We start from the raw sequence: 18,768 nt of genomic DNA, 5'->3' as shown, positions 1-18,768 counted from the left end.
TTGCCAGTAAAAGTCACATGACTAAAGTGACATTTTTATTGGAATTTGAAATTGTGCCAATAAAAAACATATGACTAAAGTGACTAATAGGGCAGCTAGGTGGTGTAGTGGATGGCCTCAGACACTTACTTGCTGTGTGACCCTGGGCAAGTCACTTCACCCTGTTTGCCTCGGTTTCTTATCTGTAAAATTAACTGGAGAAGGAAATGGCAAACCACTCCAGTATCTTTGCCAAGAAAACCCCAGATGGGGTCATGAAAAGTCAGACACGACTGAAACAACTGAACAACAACAACAAGATGGCTAAAATGTCCATAGTCTTTGCCCTAGAGATGCCACTGCTAGGTTTATACTCCAAGGAGGGCAAAAGTAGAAAGAAAAGTGCCACATTCACCTATGTATTTATTACAGGTCTTCTTAGAGTAACCAAGAACTGGGAACAAAGGAGATGCCCATCAATCATTAAACAAACTGTAATATATGGAAGTGGTGGAATATCACTGTGTTTTAAGAAAGGATGAATAGGAAGAATATAGGGAGGCATATTATGGCATATGAAGTGACGCAGAGTGAAGAAAACAAAGTCAGGTGAAAAATAGACAGTGACAACTACAACAATGTAAATGGCAAAGAAAACAACAAAAAAAGTCAAAACTGAACTCTACAATTATAATGGCCAAGCATAGTCCGAAAAAAAAGAGATCAAATAGAAAGAAGAGTTCAAATAGAGAATCCTCTTCTTGGCATTCAAAGCCCTTCATAACCTAACTCAGGGGTAGGGAATCTGTGGCCCTCTAGGTCCTCAAGTGTGGCCCTTTGACTGAATCCAAACTTCACAGAACAAATCCTCTTAATAAAAGGATTTGTTTTGTAAAACTTGGACTCACTCCAAAGGTTACATCCAAGGACCTTGAGGAGGTAGGTTCCCCACCCCTGTCCTAACCCCTTCCTACCTTCCCAGTCTTCTTACTAAACCTTACTCCCTGACACATACTCTTGGGGCACTTAGAGGTTAAATGACTTGCCCTAGAATCACAGTTGGTATTTATCTCTTTGTGTTTATTTATAAAACCAGTTCCTAATCTTATTTACTAGTTTGATAGGGTTTTTTCTTTGAATTTTATTAATCATTCCTTTGATTTTCAGATTCCCATTTTTATGACTAATTGGGAATTTTAAATTTGTTCTTTTTCTAGTTTTTTCAATTACACAAGCTGTTTTTTCTCCCTTTTATTGATGTGTGTATTCAGAGTATCAATTTTCCCTTATGTACTTCCCAAAAATTTTGGTATGTTGTCTCATTTGTGGTCATTCTGTTTAATGAAATTATTGTTTCTATTATTTGTACTTTGACCCACTCATTCTTTAGGATTTACTTTCACAACCTATGCTTCCATAGCCCTTTACTGAATGCAATTTTATTGTATTATGGTCTAGAAATGATGTATTTAATATTTCTGCTTTTCTGCATTTGGTTATGACATTGTTATGCCCTGATACACAGTCAGTTTTTCTGAATGTGCCATGTACAGCTAAGAAAAGGGTATACTCCTTTCTATTCCCACTTAATTTTCCCCAGAGGTCTATCATATCTAACATTTGTAAGATTGTATTCATCTCCTTGACTTCTTTCTTATTTATTTTGTGGTTAGATTTATTTAACTCTGAGATGGTAAAATTGAGGTCCCCCACTAGTATAGTTTTACTATTTCCTCTTGTAATTCGTTTAATTTTTCCTTTGAGAATTTGGATGCTATGCCATTTTGTGCATATATGTTTAGTATTGATATTTCTTCATTGTCTATGGTGCCTTTTAACAAGAGATAGTTTCCTTGCTTATTTCTTTTAATTAGTTCTTTTTGTTCTTTTACTTTGTCTAAGATCATGGTTGCCACCCCTACCTTTTTTACTTCAGCTGAAGCATGATAGATTCTGCTCCAATCCTTCATTTTAACTCTTTGTGTGTCTCTCTGTTTCAAGTGTATTTCTTATAAACAACATTTTGTTAGATTCTGGTTTCCAATCCATTCTGCTATCCACAGTCATTTCATGAGTGTGACTTCATCCCATTCACATTCTCAGTTATTACTAACAGTACATTTCCCTCTATCATATTTTCTTCTGTTTATCCTTTTTTCTCTCTTTTTGTCCCTTCTAAAGTCTGTTTGACTTCTGACCACTGCCTTCCTTTATCTACCATCCCTTTTATCACTCCTTTTCTATTATCTCCTTTCCGGCTACTACTTCCCTGTTTGGTAAGATAGATGTCTATAGCCAATTAAATGTGGGTATATGTTTTCCCTCTTTGAACCAATTTAGATAAGAATGAGGTTTAAGCATTACTCACGGCCTCGCCCCTCGCCATTTGTCCCCACCACTGTAAAATCTCTTCTCTGTATGTCTCTTTTATGTGAAATAATTTTCCCCATTCTTCCTCTCCCTTCACCCTTCTTCCAGTACATCTCTCTTTCTCATGCCTTCATTTTTTTACATCATCACAACATAATTGAGTAACTCCCATGTAGAATCCTTCTAACTGCCCTAATAAAGATAAAGCTGCATTATCATTTTCCCATAGAGGAATATAAACAGTTTAACTTTATTGAGTCCCTTATGATTACTATTTCATGCTTACCTTTTTATACTTCTTTGGAATCTTGTGTTTGAATGTCATATTTTCTATTTAGCTCAGGCCTTTTCACCAGGAATCCTTGAAAGTCCTCTATTTCATTAAATATTCATTTCCCCCTGAAGGATTATACTCAGTTTTTCTGGATAGGTGATGCTTGGTTGTAATCCTAGCTCCTTTGACTTCTGGAGTATCATACTCAAAGCCCTCCACTCCTTTAACATGGAAGCTGCTAAATCTTGTGTTGGTCCACAACATTTGAACTGTCTTTTTCTGGCTGCTTGAAGTATTTTCTCTTTGACCTGGGAGCTCTGGAATTTGGCTACAATATTCCTGGGAATTTTCATTTTAAGATCTCTTTCAGGGGATGATTAGTGTATTCTTTCAATTTCTATTTTACCCTCTGGGTCTAAGATATCAAGGCAGTTTTCCTTTATAATTTCTTAAAATGTGATTTCTAGGTTCTTTGTTTGTTCGTGGCTTTCAGGTAGTCCAATAATTCTTAAATTATCTCTTGATCTCTTTTCTAAATTCCTCAATCTATTCTCCAATGAGATATTTTATATTTTCTTCTATTCTCTTGGCTTTGTTTTATTGTTTCTTGATGTCTCATAGAGTCATTTGCTTCCTCTTTCCCAATTCTAATTTTTAAGGAATATTTTCTTGTACCTTCTTTTCCATTTGGCCTATTTTTTAAGATGTTCTTTTCTTCGGTATTTTTGTTCCTCTTTTACCAAGCTGTTGATTCTCTTTTCATAGTGTTCTTGCATCACTCTCATTTCTTTCTTAATTTTTCCACTACCACTCTTATCTCTTTCTTTAAGTCTTCCAGGAATTCTTGTTGTGCTTAGGTCCAATTAGGAATCTTCTTTGAGGCTTTTTGATAGCTGTTTTCACATTATTATCTTCTTCAGAATGTATGTCTTGGTCTTCCCTGCCTCTGTAGTAGATTTTTATGGTCAAGTTCTTCTTTTTGCTGTTTGCTCATTTTTCTACCTTTTTCTTGACTTTGAACTTTATGTTAAAGTTGGGTTCTACTCACTCGTGTGTGTGGAGGCACCATCTCAAGCTTCAGGCTTTTTCCATATTGCTGTTTTTAGAACTAGTTCTGGGGTTCGGCAAGTTTTCATTACTTCCAATGTGTTATGATCCAAGGAGAAGTATAGTCACTGCTCTTTTGGTCTGCACTCTGATCTTTACCCAGGAAGTGCCAATGCTCCTCCATAGCTGCAAGTATTCATGTTTCTCCTGGCCCAGGTACTGTGACCAGGTCCCCTGCTCTCCTGCAGCCACAAGCACTAGTGTTCCTTTTCTCCTGGAACTTCGACTCAGGCCCCTGTTCCCTTGTGACCAGTCACAAGTGCTTTTCTTTACCCTACAACTATGACCCATAACTGCATATCGGCAACAGAGTTGCCAATCAGTGTCAGCAAAGGGTCCCCTATAACCCCTTTTTGACCAGTTGTCTGACCCCCTTACTATCTCTGGGCTGAGAGCTCTTGAAGCTGCTGCCAATGCTGCTGTTGCCACTGTCGCCATTGTCAGGGCTGCCTCCAAGCCCTACACTCTGAGCTGCCCCCACCCCATTCCAGTCTTACAGACCTCTCCACTGACCTCCTAACTTACCTTTGGCTGGGAAAATGTCTCACTATGACCTTTTGTTGTCTCTGCTGCTCTAAAATTTGATTTGAAAAGTTATTTTAAAGTTGTTTAGAGGGGAATTTTGGGAGAGTTTGGCTGGGCTGCTGCCTCTACCCTATCATCTTGACTCTACCTACTTGAAGAGTTACTTGAGAAAGAGGGATAAGACTTGTTCTCTCACCTCAGAAAATATAATTGAGAATAATGCATGGAAATTGCAGAAGCATATTTCAACTCATTATAAGTAAAACATCCTAATCAGAGATGTCTAAAAGAGGCCTGCACTGCCTTAGGAGGTCATGAGTTCCCCATCACGAAAGATTATCAGGAGTACCTGAACAATCACTTGTGAAGAAGTTGTAGGGGAGATTCTTGCTCAGGTGTAAGTTTGGCATAAATCATCTTAGAGGTTCCTTCAAAACCCGAGATCCTATAGGTTTAGAGCATCACGGGTGACCAGGAAACATAAGTACCAAATACAGACAGACTTTTTTCTTTTCTGTGATTTTTATTTTATTTTACTTTTTTTCAATTAACAAGCATTCTTCCTCTACCCTTCACCTCCAAATTCCCAATGCCAGGGGGGAGGAGGGGGAAACACTTGCAATAAATATGCATCATCAAGCAAAAACATTCCACAGAAATTTCCGTAATGACATTGTCCAAAAATATATATCTCATTCTGCATCTTGAGTTCATTGGCTCTCTGTCAGGAGATGGGTAGCCCATTGGTCCTCTAGAATTTTAGTTGGTCATTGAATTTTTCAGATTTCTTAAGAGTTTCAGAATTATTTGTCCTTCCAATGTTGTTATTTTGAAAATCATTCTCCTAGTTCTGTTCCCTTCGCTCTGAATCATTTCAAATACATCTTCCCAGGTGTTAAGGCAATCTGATTTTTCCCAGTTCTTCCCTTTTGGGATACTAAGACTACCAAATATCCCCTTTGTGTGAATGGGGCAGATAAAGTAGGATTTTGCCTTGGAGTGTTTCTCAGCATTAAGACAATCGAGAATCATTGAAGTGCATGTGATGTGATACTAGAGATGGGGAACTTTCACACACCCAGCCTGGGTAAAGTCAGAGCCCTTAGGGCTCTGAACAGGATGTAACTGAGGGGAGCTTGGCATTTGATTTTTGGGGCTCATTCATGGAAGGAATGTTGAGACTCTGGGCAAGCTGCAACTGCTCCCCAGCTTTGCTAACCCAGATGTTGATTTGTATTTGGTCTGTTTATAACGTTTGTTTATATTTGCTCTGAAGTTCAGGGGGCTGATCTTTTTGCCCTGAACTAAGTGAATAATATATGTATGTTTGATTAAACTGAGATTGTTAACCCCTTAAAGTTACTTTCCTTAGAAAAGCAGATCAAAGAACCTGTGTTGGCAGCTTTCTGTGTGCTGGTCATTGGTGGGTCTTACACCCCCTGCAACAGCTGCTAGCAGATTGTTGTTATACCAGGTTTCTGTAAAAATCATCCAGCTTCATATACTTACTAGCTGTGTGATCCTGGACAAGTCACTTAATCTCTATTTGCCTCAGTTTCCTCATCTATAAAATGAGGATAATATTAGCACTTACCTCAAAGGATTGTTGTGAAACATCAAATGAGACAATATTTAGAAAAAGTGTTTAGCATAGTACCTGGCACATAAGTGCTATATAAATGCTTATTCCTTTCCCCTTTCCCATCCCCTTCATCATTTCTTTTTAAAATATTTTATTTTTTATTAAAAATTCTTAATTATATATAAAAAATTTTGACATTTACTTTTTAAAATTAAAATTTTTCTCAACATGCATTCAGAGATCATCAGTTCTTTCTCTGGAAACGGATAGCATTTTTCACCATGGGTCCTTTGGAATTGTCTTGGATCATTGTGTTTATCAGAGTAGCTAAGTCTTTCACAGTTGGTCATCATTATGATACAAAGTTCTCCTGGTTCTGCTCACTTAACTTTGCATGAGTTCATATAAGTCTTCCCAGGTCTTTCTGAAACCATCCTTCTCATCATTTTTTACAGCACAATAGTATTCCATCACAATCATGTACCACAACTTATTCAGCCATTCCCCGACTGACCCTTCATCATTTCTCACAGCACAATAACATTCTATCATATGCTATAATTTGTTCATTCACTTCCCCATTGAGGTATACCCTCTTATTCTCCAGTTCTTTGACCCCCAAAAAAGAACTGTAATAAATATTTGGGATCCTTTCCCCTCTTTCTTTGGTCTCTTTGGGGCATAGGTAGTATAGAGCAGTGGTATATATGGATATAGACAGCTTTTCCAAGAAGTTTGGTGAGTGGAGAGACATGAGATCACAAAATTGTGGGTCTAGATCTGGAGGAGATCTTAGAAGCTTTTTATAGGTGAGGAAACTGAGGCCCAGGGGTAGGGAGGGGTTGAGCAACTTGCACAAAGTCATATGAGCAGCAAACTCCTGACAGCAAATTTGAACCCACATCTTCTGACTCCAAAGGTATGTTCTTTTCACAGTGTTTAGGTTTTAGAAGCTCCTTCTTAGGATTGAGGAGACCTAAGGATATTTTCCTTCCTCTGACACTCTCAATAAAGAAGTACTTTATATAAGGGAAATTTATGGCATTGATAGCCTCACATTCTTATCATTTGCTACTGTATTTATAGGTTTGTTTTGTTTTGGGGGGGGTTAGAGGCAAACAGGGTTAAGTGACTTGCCCAGGGTCACACAGCTAGTAAGTGTCTGAAGTTGGATTTGAATTCAGATCCACCTGACTCCAGGGCTGGTGCTCTATTCACTGTGCCACCTAGCTTCCCCATATTTATAGTTTTTACAATCCTTTTTTTTCTGAAATGGGTAGAGTATTAAGATAGAGCCAGGTAGCAGTAATTTAAAGAAGCAACTAAGAGCCTGGGCATTGGTAACACTCTTTTGTATTTACTTAGTATTTTTGTTAACTGTTTATTTAGGACTTTTATTTCATTGTGTTTATTAATTGTTTCTGTGTCCAGCCAAACCTTCTGTGCCTGTGGTGTCTGGCCCCCAGGAGAGAGTAAACATTGAGCGCGTAGAGAATTTCTCCTGTAACTCAGCAGGCTTCTCTCCCAAAGCCATCACCCTGAAATGGTTTAAAAATGGGAATGAGATCTCTACCTCCTGGACCAAGATTTTCCCTGAGGAAGATAGTGTCTCCTACAGCATCACCAGCACTGTGCAGGTGGATCTAGGAGCTGGCGATGTCCACTCTGAGGTTATCTGTGAGGTACATCACAGCACATTATCCTCTCCTCTTCGAGGTTTAAAGAATTTGTCAGATGTTATCCGAGGTAAGTGAACCCTGGAACCAGGCACATTCCCTACTTCCTACCCTATGTTCCCTAACTGGTTCTGGGGCATAGGCCTGACACTCATTAGACCACAAACTCCTTGAGAACTTTCTTTGTATCCCTAATTCTTAGCACGGTGTCTGGTATAGAGTAGGCCTTTAATAGCTGCTCATTCACTGACTGGCTTGAAAGGGTTACCCGAGAAGATGGACCCTTATCTATCAATTTCTGAGATTTGGTACTGGGAACTGGCTTCCCATAGAGCCTCAACCCTTGTTCACAGCATTCCTGATCCTGCCTCTTAAGACCATCCTTTAAACACTAGAGATAATGGCAGCCCCTAACCCACTGAGAGCTCATAGGGCTTTCCTCTGATTGTCTAAGTGCAAGTATTAATTATCCCCATCTGACACGGGAGGAAACGCCAAATTTAAACATTGAAATTGACTTCCATGGGGTCACTCACCTTGTAAGTTTGGGTGGTGGAGCTCAAACCCAGGTCTTCTGATCCCAGAACTAGTAATCTACCATGATACCCTGAAATTGCTTCCCAATTCAGCAGCTGATACTGGGGTTCTTGGCAGCACCAGAGTGAGACATCCACCACCAAGGCTTCTGTCCTCAGAATGCCAGGATAGAGGAGCATAAAAAAGAAGGGGAGTATGGCATAGTGAAGAAGCAGTCAGAAGACTTGGATCAAGGCCTGCCATTTGCCAACTATTTGACACTGGGCAGGACATTTAACCTTTCTGACACTATTTTCACATCTGCAAAATAGGGCATAATAATATTTGTCTTACCTGTCTCCCAAAGGGGTCAGCTAAGTGGCACAATGTGGGCTTAGAGTCAGGAAGACTCATCTTCATGAATTCAAATCACTTACTAGCTGTACCCTGGGAAAGTCACTTAACCCTGTTTGCCTCTGTTTCCTCATAGGTAAAATGAGCTGGAGAAGGAAATGGCAAACTTTAGTTTGTAGTATCTTTACCAAGAAAATCCCAAAATGGGGTCACAGAGAGTCAGACACAGCTAAAGTGACTGAACAGCAACAGCAATCTCCCAAAGTGATCATGAAAAAGTTTATACATTACATGTATGTATATATAAAGCTCTAGAGAAATATGAACCATTGTTATTGGTGGATTAGAATAATGAGAGAAAACTCATTTATCGAGTGCTTACTAGGTCCCAAGTATATATGACAAGCTGAGGAGGAAGAAGTGGCCCACAAATACAAAAGCAAAAATAGGCCCTGCCCTCTAAGAAGGTTATGTTCCAATGGGGAGACAATACACATGGGGGAGGCACAGCCAGAACGAGAGGGATAATTCAGCTTGAAACATACATTGGAGCCATAGGGCACCAAGTTCAATTGCTTAAGATGCCAGAGCTAGCTGCCCTTTATGCCTGAAATGCTTTCCCTCTTCTGCTCTGACTAGTGATCTCCCTGGCTTTCTTTAAGTGCCAGCTAAAATCCCACCTCCTACAGGAAGCCGTCCCTCTTAATTCTAGTGCCCTCCCTCTGCTAATTATTTCCTATTTATTTTCTATATAGCTTGCTTTCTACATATCTGTCCACTTATTGTTGCCCCTATTAGATGGTAAGTTCCCTGAGAGCAAGGACTATTTTTTTGTATCCCAAAAATTTAGCACAGTGCCTGGCACATAGTAGGTGATTAATAAATATTTATGGATTTATTGATTGAGCTAGAAAGAAGAGGTGGTTGGGGTAGAGGCTATGCCTGATAGTTTGCATGAGGGCTGGCAAAGAAATGGCTACAGGGCAGGAATACTAGGCATGAAAGAGTTTCATCTACCTGGCATCACGGTGGCTGGTGAGAATAAGGGGAAAGAAGGGAAGGCATTTATAAAGCTCCTACTATTCGTGAAAAATTGTGCTAAGCATTTTACAAATAGTATCTCATTTAATCCTCACAACAAGCCTGTGAAGTAGGTATTATAATCATTTCTATTTTAGAATTGGGGAATATGAGACAAACAGACTTGCCCAGGGTCACACAGTTAGTAATTATCTGGCCAGATATGATGAGGCCCGGTACTCTTAATACTGCACCACCTATGTGCCTCATGCCCACACAAATAGTTATAGTATTAAGAGAAGATTAGAATCATGAGCCTCAAGGGGTGAGGAAAGGGTAGTTTTAGCATTGGGATAGGATTGAGGGACCTCAGATTCCATTGGATACACAGGGTTTCCAATGGAAATAAGTGTATCAATCAAGACAATTGGCATCATTGTCTTCCTCACTGATTTATAAAGATTAACATTAAAGATCTTATGGATTCAGAGGATGAGCTCTATTTTAACAAAGTCAATTGACCCTAAGATCCCTGTAAGGAAGCTGGGTCTGGCCAAACACTCAGACAAAGGAGACTGGGGTGAGAAATGTGGAGGGGGTTCCTACCTTTGCTTGAGGCATGTTTTGTGTTGTACAGAGGTCCTTCCAAAAGGGGTAAAAAATAAATTAGGCAAGGGGCATAAAAATATTTATATTATATACTGCCCAGAAGCATCTGGATGATGCAGTAGATAGAATGCTGGACCTAGAGTCAGGAAGACCTGAGTGACCTCAGACACTACAAACTGAGTGACCCTGGACAAGTCACTTAGCCTCTGTCTGCCTCAGTTTCCTCCTCTGTAACTGGGGATAATAATGGTATCTACCTCCCAGGGTCATGAGAATCAAATGAGATAATATTTGTAATAAGTGATTTGCAAATGTTAAAATAACATAAATACTAGCTCTTAATATTGTATGATGTGTTCAGGTTCTCTGTGTCCCTGGCTTACACTGACCCCTCCCTGCTTTCCTAGGCCATCACCCCTACTCTGGTCTTGAGTTTTCCCCCTCCAAAATACCTTTAGCTAACCTTACACTGCTGTTAATCCTTGAAGCCTCTGACCCACTCTCTTGTCATTGCTCAGCCTTTTCCAGACCCCAGCTCTGTATTTCTCTCACACTCTCTACCTTCTCTACTACTGCCTCTACGCTACAAGCACCACCAGAAGATATCACACAACTGTGCTGTTTGGGACATTGAGTGTTACCCAATCGCCACTTGGCACTTGCTGCTGCTTAGAAATTCTTTTCCTGTTCGCTAATCAACTCCACTGGACTCTCCCTCTTCTCCTTCAGCCCACCTGTACTATGGTATGACCTCCCTGTTCCCACTCAGCAGAGGTCCTTCTTTCATACTTCACTGAAAAAAAAATTGAAGCTATCCATCTTGCACTTCTACTCATCCCCAATTCCATACTTCAGATCACCTTAGCTCTGTTCCGCTTTTGCAGGACAAGCTGGCTATTCTCCTTGCCCACCAGTAAACTTTCTTCTTGTACCCTTCATCCCATTCCCTACTGTGTCCTTCAGGAGCTTGTTCCTTTGATCACATTCTCTCTCCCTCCTGAATTTTCAACCTCTTCTTCCCCACTAACTCCTTCCCTCCTGTCTTCAAACATGCTCAAATCTCTTCCCTTCTTTAATTAAAAAAAAAAATAAACTTCATTTGACCTTATCATCCCCTCAAGCTATTATCACATATCTCTTCTTCCTTTCATGGTCTCTGTACTCTTTCATAGCCAAACCCAGGAAAAAAAATGCTGTCTCCCCGCTTTCAATTTCTCTCTTACCTCTCCGTAGTGCAATTCTAATTATTAGCTCTTCTCAGTCACTTATATCACTCTTCCCCTGCTCCAACCTCACCACCTCTTTGAAATCACTCTCTCCAAGGTCACCAGTGATCTCTTTATAGCTAGATCTGATGGCCTTTTCTCAGCCCTCAACCTTTTTTGACCTCTCTGCAGTATATGAACTGTCAACCACACCCTTCTAGGCATTCTTCTCCCTGAGTTTTTCGGGCTCTTTTCCTACCTATCAGACTGAACCTCCTGTTCTCTTCTGCAAGTTCATTCCTGTCTACTTATCTATGCATGGGTGCACCCTGGAGCTGTCCTCTTCTATTCCTACACTCTCTCTTAGTATTCTTCTCCACTCCTGTGAATTTAACTATCACCTCCCTGTAAATGCCTCCAAAACCTACATATCCAACCTTCATCCCTCTCCAAGGCTCTAGTCCTGAATCTCCAATTGCCTACTCAATATCTCTCCCTCAATGGCCCCTAGGCATCTCAAATTCAGCATGCCTAAAACAGAACTCATTATCTTTCTTCCTGGTCCTACACCTCCTCCAAACTTCTCTTTTCCTATTGAGGAAACCACCATTCTTCTAAGCACCTAGATTAGCAGCTTAGGAGTCATCTGTGGCTCTTACCTTCACTTGCCTACTGTATGCAGGACTATATGTCCTCCATTACGAGGCTTGTCAGTTCCAGATCTCTCACCTTTATCCCCTTCTCTTTTCCAGTGCTTAGTTCAGTGCCTAGTATACAATAGGCACTTAATAAGTGTTTATTGACTGACTATTCTCTCTATTCATACCATAACCACCCTAATCCAACTCATTACCTCTTACCTCTTTGGCTTCTCTCTTTCTACTCTTTCACTTCTCTCTATATATAATTGGCTTCTCTCTCTCTACTCTTTCCCCTTGTCGAATCTATCCTCCAAAAAGCCATGGAAGTGATATTTTTGTAGCACAGGTCTAGCCATATTACTCCCATTGCACAAAAGACTTCAATGGCTCCTGATTGCCTTCAGGTTGAAATAGAAACTCTCCTAATTAGCATTTTAAGGTTCTTCCCAATCTGGTTCCAGCCTAACTTTCCCAGTGGGTTGCTTATTAAACTTCCTCTTGCATTTTTTTTTTGCTCCAGCCATGCTGGGCTATTTGCTGTTCTCCATACATTCCATCCTCCACCTCCGTGCTGCCCTCCATCATTGCATTTATTTTGTAGGCATGCCATATTTACTTATCTGTGAATTAGTTGTATACCCCTTGTAGAAAGTAAACTTCTAGAAAGCAAAGACTGTCTCACTTTTGTATTTATAGCCAAAGCATATAGTGCAGTACCTGGCATACAATAGGTGCTTAATAAAAGCTTGTTGGTTAACTGATTGATTAAAGGAGAGTATGGCATCTATGAGAAACTAGACTCCGATCTCAAGTTACAAATGCCTCTAAGGACTACCTGGTCATACTTGACGACTTCCCCCAAAAAAGCCGAGTCTCTGTAGACAGAAATAATCATAGTGACTGACACCTATTAGTCTAAGGGCTAAGCACCTGCTTCCTCATCTAACTTTTCCATGATTGGTGACTTCAAGTGTCCCTGGGATTTGCTTGCCCTCAGATGATGCACGTACAAAGGGTTCCCTTCCTGAGCGTAAAACACAGTGTAACCCCCTATGTTTAAGAACCATTCAGGTCAGTCTGCAGCCTTAACAGAGATGACCAACTCCTGGTTGGACCTCACACATGCTATGGAATATCCTGAAGACAAGAAGAGAGAGGCACAAACTGGTACATGTTCTCCCTGTGCCATTGGCTTTGATATCACATCCTAACTAGATCAGCTTCCTATGAACATGAGCTGTGTCTGTTTTCCTTAAGTCCTAAACAACCTGGTATGATCCTAGGAAAAGGAGTTCTTTCCTTCTCTCTTCATCCCTAAAGAAGAAATTCCCCTTAGCTACAAATCTATATATTCTATGCTGGTGTTGGGGAAAGCAGACCACAGGAGCTGGGACAGGAAACTTAGTGTGCCATGTCCCTAAAAATCCAGTCCTTGGATCCCATTGTGAGGAACATGTTACTATCCATACACTCAGTGAAAGCAGCCCAACTGAACAAAGTTTGAGCTTTGGGAAGGAAATGGGCAATTGAGGGAGAGGGATAAATGCCATTCTTAGTGGTTTTCAGCCAATTCAGGTCAACAAACATCTGCAACAAATGATGCACAGGACACTCTGCTCAGGTGTTAGGGATACAGAAAGAAAAAAAACAGTCCCTGCCCTCAAGGAGCTTAGAGTCTAATGGGAAAATCTATTGCCCCTGATGTTAGGGATTCTGCAGTTAGGTCCAAGGACACCTACAACTGGGGCAGAGACCTGGTCCTTGTTTGTTCCTGCTCCCATCCCTATGGCTCTGTGATGACCAAAGGACCAGAGACAGACATGTCCTCACTTGGTTAACCCAAGGGCTTTGCCTTTTCTTCTAGTTCCACCTAAAGTGAACATTTCTTCTCAACTATTTGCCATGAAGTACAGCAATATCACCTGTCATATGATGAAGTTCTACCCCAAAACTGTGAGTGTCACCTGGATAGAGAATGGCACTGAGATTGTAAAAGAGAAGACATCTGAACCCACAGAGAACAAAGATGGCACTTATAGCCTCAGCACCTCGCTCCTGGTGTCTGGTCAAAAGGAAGCCCAGGAGATCACTTGTCAAGTGTCACATGATTTCCAGCCTCCAATCAATTCCAGTATAATACTTGCAGCCCCATCCCTTTTTGGGACTATGGATAAAAAAGAAACAAGTGAGTTCATCTTTGCTTTCATAAGGAGATTCTAGCTTTCTGCTGCTCAAGTTGGAAAGAATCAGAGTAGGTTCAACTCTATGGGTCCATTCAGACCCAATATGGCTAACCTGAACAGGGATAGTGATGAAATTCTTATTAGTATCATCTTTCACATGGGTACAAGGGCTTTTTAATTTACAGAGCTCATTCAGACCTGTTGTTTGATGTGGCCCTTCATGACCACCCTGCCCTGTGGCAGGGCAGTGGCTAAGAAGTGACTTGCTCAGGGTTATACAGCTAGTAAGTAACAGAGCCTGGACTAAGATCTGGGTCTTTGATCCCTCATCCAGGGTCCATTCCACTATTCCAAGATGTCAGCTAGAAAGTACAGTAGATAGAGCACTGGACCTGTGGCTTGAAGGATTATTATAAAGATCAAATAAGATAATATTGTAAAGTATATAGTACAGTGCCTGGCATATAGTAGGCACTTAAAATGCTTCTTTCTTTCCTTCCTTTTTGGGATAGGATACAGAATTCACTAATGTCATTGTCAAAGATCCACCATAATTGTTTTTATTGCAGTTTTAATACTTAACTCATTACAGAGAATTGAATCAACATGTCATGTGTTTTTGTATGGTAATACAAAGTAGCTAGGTGGTGCAACAGATGGAGTGCTGGGTCTGGAGTCATTAAAACTTGAGAAAAAATCCAGTCTCAGATATTTACTAGCTGTGTTACCCTGGGCAAGTCACTTAACCTCTGTTTGCCTCTGTTTCCTCATCTGTAAAGTGAAGATAATGTTAGCATCTACATCCCTGGGTTGTTGTGAGGATCAAATGAGAATATTCCTAAAGTGACTAGCACAGTGCCTGGCACATAGGCTATATAAATACACTATATAAATGTTAGCTATTATTACACTATGTCTTTGAAAGAGCATAACATCACAGCTTCATAATATCATCCTCTCTGCATAGGTTTTAAGAACCGTATACAAAATGAACACAATTACGAAACATTTTGCACACAAATATAAGTATCTGAACGATTGAAAAAATATTTTTCTGGTGGGTAAGCTGAGCCAATGTAATAAAAATGACAATTCTTGGGGCAGCTGGGTGGCACAGTGAGTAGAGCACCGACTCTGGAGTCAGGAGGACCTGAGTTCAAATCCAGCCCTCAGATACTTGACACACTTACTAGCTGTGTGACCTTGGGCAAATCACTTAACCCCAATTGCCCTGCCCTCCCCCTCCAAAAAAAAATCAAAAACAAACAAAAAAATAAAAAATAAAAATGACAATTCTACCTAAATTAATTTATTTATTTAGTGACATACCAATCAAACTACTAAACAATTATTTTATAGAGCTGGAAAAAATAATAAAATTTATCTGGAAGAACAAAAGATAAAGAATATCAAAGGAATTAATGGGAAAAAAAAATGAGAAGGAAGGTGACCTAGCTGTACCAGATCTCAAACTGTATTATAAGGCAGTAATCATCAAACAATGTGGTACTGACTAAGAAACAGAGTGGTTGATTGGTAGAATAGATTAGGTATACAATATACACAATATACAGAAATAACCATAATACTCTAGTGTTTTATAAACCCAAAGATCCAAGATTCTGGGGCAAGAACTCACCATTAGACAAAAACTGCTAGAAAAAAAGACTGGAAAGAGCCTGGACTAGCTATAGATGAGTATTCACACCATATACCAAGATAAGGTCAAATTGGTGCACAATTTAGACATAAGGGATGATATTATAAGCAAACTAGGGAAACAAGGCAAAAAACAACCTGTCAAATCTGTGGACAAGAGACAAATTTATGACCAAACAAGAGATAGAGAGGATCATAGTAGATAAAAGGGATAATTTTGATTACATGAAATTAAATGGGTTTTACACAAACAAAACAAATGCAGCCAAAATTAGAAAGAAAACAGGAAACTGAAGGAGTGGGGATTTTTAGCAAATTTTTCTGGTAAAGGCTTCATTTCTCAAATATATAAGGAACTGAGTCCAATTTAGAAAAATACAGGCTATTGCTCAGTTTATAAATGGTCGAAGGATATAAAAAGGCAATTTTCAGAAGAAGAAATCAAAGCTATCAATAATCACATAAAAAACACTCTAAGTCAGTATTGATTAGATAAATACAAATTGAAACAACTCAGAGGGACCATCTCACACCTATCAGATTGGCCAACATGACAGAAAAGGAAAATGGCAAATGATAGAAGGGATAAGTGCTAAGGTCCAGGGCTTGGGCAAATATTACAAGGAAAGACTGTCCTTACACCATTACTTATGTGACCCTGCACTTCACTATTTCATTAAATGCCTTTTTTACATTTGATTAATTGTGGTCTCTGCCTAGTAAAAGTAAATATATTAAGGCTCATCAGGTAGCTTGTCCTGAGAGGATCTACGTGAACTGGAAGGTGCTCCCAGATGCTACGCAGATGAAGAAAGTGAGGCCAAAGGAGCATAAGTGACCTTCTCAAAGTAGTCCTGGTAGTAAGTAACAAAGCTGGGATCTTTGTTCGATCTCTGGATTTGAACAACATTAAAAACTGTCACCCTCATCTCTTTCCAAGGACCCAGTAGGGTCACATAAGTAATGCGCAATCATTCTCTGCAATACCTGCCCAAGCCCTGGACCTTAGCACTTAGCACAGTACATGGACCGTAGTAAGTGCTTAATAAATGTTTATTGATTTATCAATTTTTGATTGTTGACCTAAGGATAACTCTAGGAGGCTCCCAGGAAAGCCGATTGTCTGAGAGTCCAGGAATTGGACTAGACACAAGTGGTCTCGAAGTAGGAAAGTAGATATCTAAAAACTATCTGCCGTCAGTTGCTCACGTGCTCTACCCACCACCCACCTCTATGTGATAGTTCCTTTTGTCACTTTAACCTTCAGGGCAAGGAGTTTCTGGCCAACTCTTTGTAATTTTCCTCCTGGGACTGAAAGTGCTACTGTTGTTCAGCATATCCTGGCTCTATGCCCTCAGAAAGCAAAAAATAAAAGGTAAGATGGGGTTTTAGCCTGCAATTTATCAACTGGGAACTGACGGATGAAGGACCCAGAACTTTGTCACCACCACTCCAAAGAAGCAGCAAACTATGCCTCACCATTGTGGTTCAGGCGTGTCAGTCTCAAAGCAGTGGCTGGAGGGGACTCCATTAAGCCATATTTTGCCCAAGGTCTCCTGGATTTACCAACAGTCTCCTGGGATCCTCACAGTGGCTCCTGGCTCTCAACAGAAGCATTTTAGCCAAGAGATGGGAGAGGGAAAGGGTAGATTGGGGCAGAGATGCAGAATGCATGGGACAGGGAGAGGGGAGGTCAGAGTATTAATGGAGAATCTGTTTTAATTCTATTCTCTATTTTCTCCTACAGTTTCAGAGGCTGTCCTCTCTGTCCCACATTCCTCAGCTCCAGCTCCTTAGCTTCAGCTTCCTCTTGCCTTCATCCAAAGTGCTGATCTAGGATTGGAAACCCAAAAAATAAAGTGTTCCCTACTCTACACCCTCCCCTGAAAAGTATCCTGCAGTTCTGAGGCACTGTCTCCTCTTTGGAAAGGACAGCTGACCCCAAGTTCTCCTCCGGGAGCCTCTGATCCAAAAGCTGTGCCTGAGGAAGAGTGTGACAGACATCAGGCTAGGCTTGGCCTCCTAGTGTTGATCCACACTCCAGGGCAGAAGGGAAGAGACCACTAAACCCTGATTTTTTAAGCTTCTACCACTGTTTCTTTCCCATCAGCAAAAGAGAGAACTATCCAATTGCAGAACCCACGTAGCCGTTTTGCATAGATACCTATGGGTTTCTCAGAATGGCCATTGCTCCTTATCTTTCAGTCTTACATCAGTTTTATTTCCCAATATGATCTCTCTCTTCCCACCTACCAAAATAGCCATCTTTTACAACAAAGAAGAAAAAAGAGGGGGAAATCCTAGTTCAGCAGAGCTAGCCAATGCATAAACCAAAGCTGACAATATTTGTAGTGCTTCATGCCATACCCACAGTGCCCCGACCTCTGCAAAGAATGGAGGGAGGTACTTTCTCATATCATCTCTTCAAGGCCAAGTTCGAGCATTGTTATACAGCATTCATTTGCAGTCCATTGTTATTGCATACTCCATTTATATTGGTGTAGTCATTATGTATATCTGATTAATTCTGTAAGTCTTTCCATCCTTCACTGTATAGTTCACATCCTTTGTTTTTCACATTGCAGAAATACCATTACATTTATGTACAACAATTTATTTGGGCATTATTTTATTTTCAGTTCTTCATGTCTACAAAAAAAATGTTTTTAATAAATATTTTGGTCTTAAATCCCTTGGGATATATGCCTAGCAGTGGAGTATCTGGTTCAAAGGGTGTGTACATTTTAGTCACTTTCTTAAGATCATTCCAAATTGTTTTCCAGAATGGTTCGCCCAATAGGAAGTTCCACCAGCAATGCATGCCTTCTCCAATCAATTATTGCCATCTTTTGTCATCTTTCCCAATTTGTTGAGCATCAGTGAAACCTCACATTTGTTTTAATTTTCATTTCTTTTATTATTAGTGAGTTGGAGCAATTTTCCCCATTTGTTAATATTTTAAAATATTTGTTGTTCTTTTAATAATTGTTCATATTCTTTGGCCACTTTTCTGTTGGAGAATGGCACACACACACACATACACACACTCAAACATGCACATATCTGTG

The 18,768-nt window shown here is 40.1% G+C and overlaps 1 protein-coding gene across 1 annotated transcript in view; it reads left to right on the top strand.

Moving 5' to 3' along the window:
* Window positions 1–18,315, top strand: part of LOC118844984 (signal-regulatory protein beta-1-like) — a 42,697-nt gene extending 24,382 nt beyond the window's left edge. The window contains exons 4-7 of the mRNA XM_036753004.1: window positions 7,269–7,583; window positions 13,723–14,043; window positions 16,968–17,075; window positions 17,448–18,315. Coding sequence (XP_036608899.1) covers window positions 7,269–7,583; window positions 13,723–14,043; window positions 16,968–17,075; window positions 17,448–17,497 — 794 coding nt within the window. The 3' untranslated portion in view covers window positions 17,498–18,315. The remainder of the gene's footprint in view (window positions 1–7,268; window positions 7,584–13,722; window positions 14,044–16,967; window positions 17,076–17,447) is intronic.
* Window positions 18,316–18,768: the final 453 nt, after the last annotated feature.

This window comes from Trichosurus vulpecula, chromosome 3, assembly GCF_011100635.1.
Source record: "Trichosurus vulpecula isolate mTriVul1 chromosome 3, mTriVul1.pri, whole genome shotgun sequence".
Classification (NCBI taxonomy): Eukaryota; Metazoa; Chordata; class Mammalia; order Diprotodontia; family Phalangeridae; genus Trichosurus; species Trichosurus vulpecula.
The sequence above is the reverse complement of the archived record's forward strand: the minus strand, read 5'-3'. Positions and strand labels throughout refer to the sequence as shown.